Below are 8,135 nucleotides of genomic sequence, written 5' to 3'. Positions count from 1 at the left end.
GGGCACGTCCCACCGGGAGGAGGCCCAGAGGAAGACCCAGGACACGCTGGAGGGACTATGTTTCTCGGCTGGCCTGGGAACGCCTTGGGATTCCCCCGGAAGAGCTGGCCCAAGTGGCTGGGGAGAGGGAAGTCTGGGTCTCCCTGCTTAGGCTGCTGCCCCCGCGACCCGACCCCGGATAAGCGGAAGAGAATGGATGGAACATTGCAACTTAGTACTTGAATTGGGTGCACAAGTTTGAAGTTCTTGTAGGTTTTTGCTAATCCACGCAATAAATTATACATACAGGCTTAAATACAGCCCTGTGTTAATATTTGGTTTAATGCACATTAGCATGCATGTCAGCCACATGCTTTTTTCTAGCATCATTCTGGCTGGATAGTTGACCACTCTTCTTTGGCAGAATTGGTAGAGTTTCTTGATTCATTGATTGGTTTCTTGGCATGGACAGGACTTTAAAGCAAAGTCTACAAATTTTTCAATAGGGTTAAAGTTGGGGTTTTGGGCAGGCTTTTCCAGAAGCTTAAAGTTTTGCCTGCTTTATCTATTCAGAAAGCAGTTTTGGTGTGTGTTTGGGCTCATCGTCCTGTCGGAACAACAAATTCTGTCCAAGTTTCAACTGTCCAGTTGTTGATCTGAGGGGAAAATGAAGAATTTAGAGGCAGACCTTGTTCTTCATTATTCCAGCCACTCTGCGCAACACACCAACACCACAGCATCATGCTACCACCACCACAGCAAACTCAAACTTGTGCATCCAGTGGTTGTATAATCATTCTGCCTTGGAACAAAAGTAATTCAAATAAATCATTAAAAGCCTAAAATTCTTATGACTCTCAAGCATGATGTTCTGTATGTATGTAACCGAGATCCTGTAGTTTCAAAGCAAACACCATTAGGTCAATGTGTTTGGGTCTCATGCAACAACACCAGTCTGGAATGTTATTTACAGAAACAGCCAAAATAGCTGCAGTTCACCCCCTTTGTTTGGCTACGTGGTTGCAGAAGTCAGCAGCCTATTTGCTGTTTGCAGTGACGCTCTGCTTGTGTGAATGGACCACAGTTTAGTCGGGCTGTGTCGTAATTGCAGTGCACTAAAATCTGCCTCCGCCTCAGCTTTGCATGAACTCCGCACAGCTTCCTGTTGTTTCTTTTCTATTTCAGACTGAAGTAATCCGAAAAATCCCCCCCCCCCCGTTGCCCACGTGATGGGTTTCCAGTGTTGCATATGTCTTTGCATGATTGTTCAATAGGTTTATTTTTAGTGTGCTTGATTGCGAAATTGTCTCGAACCGCTCGGAGATAAGAAGTAAAAATGTGATTAAGTGTTGAAGGAGATCACCTTGAGTCAGCAGAATTGCATCGATAAAATGGCATTGTATCCAAAACTGAGAGAAAAACTACTTTAAAGAGGGCGATCCGCAACTGAGAAGGAAGTGGAATCTATTTCTGTGACAAAAGGCCTTTGCCTGAGCTTTCCAACAAGCATCCCTGTGTGATATTTACCTTTCTCATGGAGCCACATGCAAATGCAGCTGCTGCACATTCCCATAGCGTCATTTGAATGTGCGATCATCTCTGTCAGAAAACGGGTCACACTGAATTTGCAAATCGCTATAATCTGTACATCTTGACACTGCCAACATTATTTTATTCATTTGCATTAAAGGCTCATTCAGGGTCACTGGCAGACTATTATGGGTGATGGAACAAGGGGAAAAAAATGGAAATTAACTCAAAGAATAACTGAAAGGAACTACAGCTGCGCAGACCCGAACTGTAGTGTCCTTTACTCTGATTGAAGTGTTTTTCCATACAGATGTGTCTGAACAAATCTCAGGAAGTTAAAAGTTAAATTCAGCCCATCTAATGTCAGGACTCATCTTGGAGAACTTCAGACAGACCAGCTTAACGATTGGAAATATTTGAAAATATTGTCTTTTTTTTTAAAAGCTAAAATCTGAGATGATGCCACAACAAACTTTAAAAGAGGGTTAATAATATTAATAGCTGCTTTTCTTATTTTCATAAGATTTACACTGATCACGTTTACTTTATGACCGGTGAAATGAGGCGTTGTTCTGCCGAGTAAAACTCCATCCTTGCATTTTGCTCGCATGCTACTTTCAAACTTGCAACTCACCTGAACAGCCACAGCATAAACATACAGCCTCAAATACATACACACACACACCCCGGCTAATATTGGGATAAATGTTCCTCAACAAGTTGCATCTCAGACTTTTTCGAGATGCAACTTGCTTTTTGTAGCCATCAACAATCTTCTGGCATACAGTAATTCTGGATAGATATCTGACCAATCTTCCAAGCAAAGTCCAAGTTCTCAATAGGGCTCAGGTTGGGGGCTTTTGGACGCTTCATGTTAGGCTCATGTATGCATTCAGAAACCAGTTTTTATGTATTTGGGATCATCGTCCTGTTGGAAGCACCCAATTAGCTGCTGGTTTGAGGTGAGGCTGAAAAATTTGGAGGTAGTCTTCTTTCTTCATTATTCCATCAGGTTTGTGCCATGCGCCAGTACCAGAGCGTGATACTACCACCGCCATGTTTGACAGTTGGTACAGTCTTCTTAGGTTCATAGGTTTGAAAGTCCCACCTCATCAGTCTGAGTATTGATCAATCCAATAAGTGCTGACTCCTCAAACACTTCCTGTCATTGTGGCCAAATAACGTAATCTTTGCTTCATTTAACCAGAAAAGCCATTTCTCAAAAAGGAATTTGGCTTGTTCGTGTGGACAGCTGCAAATGTCAGTCCAGCTTTAGGTTGTGACTTTTGAAGCGGCAGCTTTCTTTCTTGGTCGGCGCTGTCTGTCCACAGTGAAGTAAAATTTGCTTCGCTGTGGACAGGGAGTCTGGTGTTCCTGCAGTTTCCAGCTCATTGAAGGCACGAGCTTTGGTGGTCCCTGGGTTATTCTTGAACATCATTTAGATGTGTCCTAACTACAGTGGTGACACATCTAAATGATTTCTGCTTGCATACAATTGTGTGAACTGATAATCTCGGAATCTGATTTGTTTAGAAGTGGCTCCGAACGACTTTCCCAACTTGTGTGAATCTACAGTTTTCCTGTTTGGATCTTCTTTTAGTTCCTTGAACCTTCCCCATCGGTCTGAGTATTGATCAGTAGTGCTGTCCCTTTTATGCAGCTTGGAGAAACTAACAGATGACCACTAATAAGATGGCTATAGCTGCTGGTTAAGTTAAAATACATTCTAGGACCTTCAGCAGCACTTATTAAAAAAATGAGGTAAATTATGTATTTGACCCTGTGTTCGTTAGAGAAAATCCACAAATTCTAACATTGTGCGCCCAAAATGCAGCTGAATGAGTAGTAAGAAAAATACCTTCAACAACTAAATAAAAAGGGTGGTGATACAGCAAACAAACTTTCAAACCAAAATTCACAAGAGTTCACAGGGAGCTGCAGACAAATAATGATTAAAAAAAGGCAGAAATGTAGCCAATGGGAGGATCTGACAAATTGGGAACTTCAGCTGGAAGTATATATGTTGGGAGGAGTGACTACAGAGTGAGAGCAGGTGTGAATAATGAGCTGAAGGTAAGGATGGCTGAGGGAAAACAACACAGGGAGGAAACTAACAGGAGGAGGTCTGGATGAAACAAAAAGGAAAAGGCATTGCAATATAACTATAAACGCAAATAATCTCAAACTGCAGAACAACCCCCCCCTCAAAAACCAAAATCACGACACCATTCTCCATTTTAAAAAATGTTGAAGTTGTATGCTGTATAATAATTTCACCAATAATCTGACATTCATGCCCATGAGTGGTTGTGAATTTCTGACTGTAGCGGTAAATATTTTTAAATATTAGATTTTCTTCTAAATAACTTGTTTTGTTTTGACATGGAGCAAAGCCACAAAGCTGACAAGAAGACGGTCATTAAAAACATAGATTTTGATTGATATTTAAATTTCTCCTTGTGCCGCATGTCCACCAGTCTGTAGACTTCTGTTAAAAATTTGCTGACAGACAAACCCAAGTGGAACCACTCTAAGATCATTAAAATTTTTTACTGATGATTAAATCTGTGTATAACAAAACACACTTCTTTAATAAAAGAAAACATAATAATAAGTGCTAATATGGTAAATTGTCAGTCAATTAAAACCTGCTAACCTATAGAAACGTGGCTGAGGAATTCACACTTATAGGTGAAAGAAATCCTCGTGAAAATCCACTCTCAAACTGGTTATAAAGAGAACAAGACCTCATCGAGCTATTTTTACTTCTGCAAGTTTTAGTTCTAAAATCTGCTGTGCAAAAAAGGAAAAGAATAAAAAAAACTTAAAGGCAGAAGGATCTGGAAATAGGAGAGTTGGAGTTTCACAGCAGGACCAGATTCCAGATGTGATGCAACACTTAAAAAATAGAAATATGGCTGAAAAACTAAATGCATACTGTTGGAGTAAAAACAAAAGCATCAGAACTGAACGAGGGTATTTTTATCATGATTTATATTGCAAATTCTTCACAGTGAAAAGCTTAGTGTAGTATTGTTTTTATGAACGTACTCCACACGTATCGGCTCTTCCTCTTCCAGATGGTTCCATGGGAAAATAACTCGAGAACGGGCCGAGCAGCTGCTTCACCCCCCTGAGACCGGCCTGTACTTGGTGCGGGAGAGCACCAACTTCCCCGGCGACTACACTCTGTGTGTGAGCTGCGACGGCAAGGTGGAGCACTACCGCATCATCTACCACAACGGCAAGCTCACCATCGACGAGGAGGCCTTTTTTGAGAACCTCATGCAGCTGGTCGAGGTGAGAGTCTGAAAGTGGTTGGCTTTTTGTTTTTGTCGCCGTACAGTTCGGTGCTATATTTACTCCCCGCTCCGCTGTAGGTTGGGTTTAGAGAGGCGGCGCAACTGTACCGCTTCAGAGACAATGTGTAGTTCCTGGAACATTTGATGAACAGGAAGTGTCAAAGAGGAAGTGAACAGTAAGCCGAGGTTCAGAGTTAAAACCTCAAAGAGGCCCCTTACTGTCAAACTTGCTCCCTTTCCTGTGTGAAGAGCTTATTTAGAGCTGTTGCTAATTATTTCTTCTACACAAGCTGGCCTGCGCGACTGAAAGGTTTTCTTTCAGCTAGTATTTGTTGAGTTGGTTTGATTGGGCCTCCACCTGTCCAGGGTGCGCCTCTCGCACAGTGATGGCTGGAGACAGACACCAGCTCCCCGCAACCCGGAAAGAAGAAGCGGATAAAAAAAACGGATGGATGGATTAGATCTCCCTCTATTGGCTGCTGCGATGCACTTCTTTATGACCTGAAATGGCTTATGAAATGCACTCATATCCAGCGCTTTTATTTGAGCTTTGTTGGTGTTTCCAAAGTTATTAAATTTGCGTGTATCATTCCCCCCAAAGAGCATCAAATGCTGTTTGAGTTTACTATGCAGGAAAAATGTTTTTGAAGCCAAAACAACTAAAACAAAGGCCAAAGTTTAAAGCCACTGCTCTGTCAGCTGAAATCTTCATTCCAATCCTGTAAAAGATAATGATAAACAGCCTTTTTTTTTGTTTAGTATGAGTTTATTTTCAAAAAATTCTTACTGCTTTTATAGAAAGTAAGAGCAAACTGCAGCCAAGTGCTTCTAATCAATTATACTGATCAGCTGATCAGCAGCAGTGTGAAGACCTTTTATAAAAGGCACATTTTAGGAATTTTCTGCTCTTCAGTTTGTTTTTTTTAAATGCCAACAAGGAAGGACAATCTTACAAAAGCAAATGTTACTATTCGTTAATCTGGAAAGGGTTATAAGGTTATTTGGAGTCCATTATTCTACAGAGAGGAAGATTAATCACACGTGGAAAACCAATCAGAACTGTTGCAGATCCCCCGGCAAGTTCGCCCATCAAGGCCGTGCAGTAGTCAGAGAAATTTACTGAAACACCCATCAGACTGTTCAGCTTCCTGAAGTTCATGACAGTACAAGAAGAAAAAGTCTTGGAAGGGTTAACTGGACGAAGCCTTTTCTTTCTTAAAACAGATCGTAGCAGCGCAGCGTAGGGTTGCAAAGTTGCATTCGAACAAACCAAAACGCTGCTGGAACAAGTTTCTGTGGACAGACGGGACCAAAAGTGAAGATATTTAATACCACGTGCGATGAAAACCCATAACTCCTCTCACACCAAGACACAACAGATAAATATTGACCTCTGCCATCAGTTGATGTTAATCCTATTTGCACCTCAAAAATAATATTGTCTATTAATCTTTGAATCAATTATTTGTACCATCACTGTAAATATAATAAATAATCTGATATTCTTCATTAAATGTTCAAAACACTTTTGAAAATGCTGACTGCAGGATCAGATTTTGAATATCTTATAGGAACTTATTTTAGTGTTACATTTGAAGATCATTAGGACACCTACACACACACACACACACACACACACACACATATATAACATTGTAGGTTTTTCACTTCTGCTGTAGATTACTTCTGTATAGACTTTTACAGCTGGTAAAGAGGACAGGAAAGTCAGCCTGTTGACCTGTTGTCTCGTTTCTGTAAGACTTTACTTCACCCTGTTGTGGATTTTGACATTTCAGCTCTACATGTTGCAGGTGTCACATTAATGAGACAGGCTGTCAGTTTTGTACAAATTGTTCATTTAAAATGAGCTCAAACTCGCTGAAAGACAAGAGTTGTCTGGCCAGAACTTTTAAATCATCTGAAGAGTTTTAAGTGTTTCTTTAGAATATGAGAAATGCAATATCTCTGATTTAAGGTTTCTTTTTTTTTCCCTTCTTTTTCATGTGTCTTAACTGCGTGCATTTCCACATACCTTGTGTTCAGCACTACACCAAAGATGCCGATGGTTTGTGCACCAAACTTATCAAGCCAAAACTGGAGGAGGGGACTGTGGCCGCTCAGGATGAGTTTTCCAAGGGTAAGCCTCAGGGTTTTTTTTATTCAGTCAACTGACTTATTTATCAGTGCATGTGTGTATTCATTGCATCTCATCTGCACATTTTTTTCCTCTGTGATTGGCCAACAGGTGGCTGGTCGATGAACAGGAAGGAGCTGAAGCTGCAGCAGGTTATTGGAAAAGGAGAATTCGGAGGCGAGTGACACGATCTAGCTCTGATATGTTGTTTCTGTTGCGTTTTTTTGTTTGTTTTTTTCTCTCCCAGCTCGGCAGCACAAAAACACTGATTCGCTAATGTTTGATGATTGTTACAGATGTCATGGTGGGAGACTACAGAGGGAAGAAAGTCGCAGTGAAGTGCATAAAAAACGATGCTACAGCACAGGCCTTTATTGCAGAAGCCTCTGTCATGACGTAAGGAGCTTAAATGTTTGATTATTATTGCGATATGGAAACTGATAAACTCATTAACTTGAGCCTGTTCTTCTTATTTGTTAGGCAACTACGACACAATAACCTGGTCCAGCTGCTTGGAGTGATTGTGGAGGAGAATGGAAGTCTTTATATAGTTACTGAGTATATGGCCAAGGTATGTGGCTCATCGTTCATCTGCTGACATCTGAAGAAGTCTGTGAACGACAACATCACAGTCTGTTTCCTGGTTTCAGGGCTGTTTAGTTGATTACTTGCGCTCCAGAGGCCGTACGGTACTTGGTGGAGAAGCGCTCCTGAATTTTGCTTTGTAAGTATTTCTGCAGTTTTCCTTAATCTGTGCAGTTTTTTGTTTTTGCTGTATTAGCACGTTGCTGTGCACGTATTGTGACTCAAACCACAGAGGAGCAGAGGAAGGGGGTGTAATGCATTAATTTGGAGGAGAATCGGCTGTGATGCAGCAGAGTGACAAAGAAGACCAACAACATGATTACAGACAGACAGATTAGATTACCGTATTTTCCGGACTATAAGTCGCTCCGGAGTACAAGTCGCACCAGCCATAAAATGCATAATAAAGAAGGAAAAGACATATATAAGTCGCACTGGAGTATAAGTCGCATTTTTGGGGGAAATTTATTTGATAAAATTCAACACCAAGAACAGACATGTCATCTTGAAAGGCAATTTAAAATAAAAATAGAATAGAGGCAACAACAGGCTGAATAATTGTACGGTATGCTATGTTACACGACACATAAACAACGAACTGAGAA

General features: G+C 41.0%; 1 protein-coding gene across 1 annotated transcript in view; it reads left to right on the top strand.

Annotated features, from left to right (window-relative positions):
- LOC108229870 (tyrosine-protein kinase CSK-like) overlaps positions 1-8,135 on the top strand; it is a 21,728-nt gene that overhangs the window by 10,731 nt on the left and 2,862 nt on the right. The window contains exons 5-10 of the mRNA XM_037978438.1: positions 4,590-4,809; positions 6,855-6,948; positions 7,057-7,122; positions 7,242-7,341; positions 7,426-7,516; positions 7,596-7,669. Coding sequence (XP_037834366.1) covers positions 4,590-4,809; positions 6,855-6,948; positions 7,057-7,122; positions 7,242-7,341; positions 7,426-7,516; positions 7,596-7,669 — 645 coding nt within the window. The remainder of the gene's footprint in view (positions 1-4,589; positions 4,810-6,854; positions 6,949-7,056; positions 7,123-7,241; positions 7,342-7,425; positions 7,517-7,595; positions 7,670-8,135) is intronic.

Source organism: Kryptolebias marmoratus, linkage group LG11, assembly GCF_001649575.2.
Source record: "Kryptolebias marmoratus isolate JLee-2015 linkage group LG11, ASM164957v2, whole genome shotgun sequence".
Lineage (NCBI taxonomy): Eukaryota > Metazoa > Chordata > Actinopteri > Cyprinodontiformes > Rivulidae > Kryptolebias > Kryptolebias marmoratus.
The sequence above is the reverse complement of the archived record's forward strand: the minus strand, read 5'-3'. Positions and strand labels throughout refer to the sequence as shown.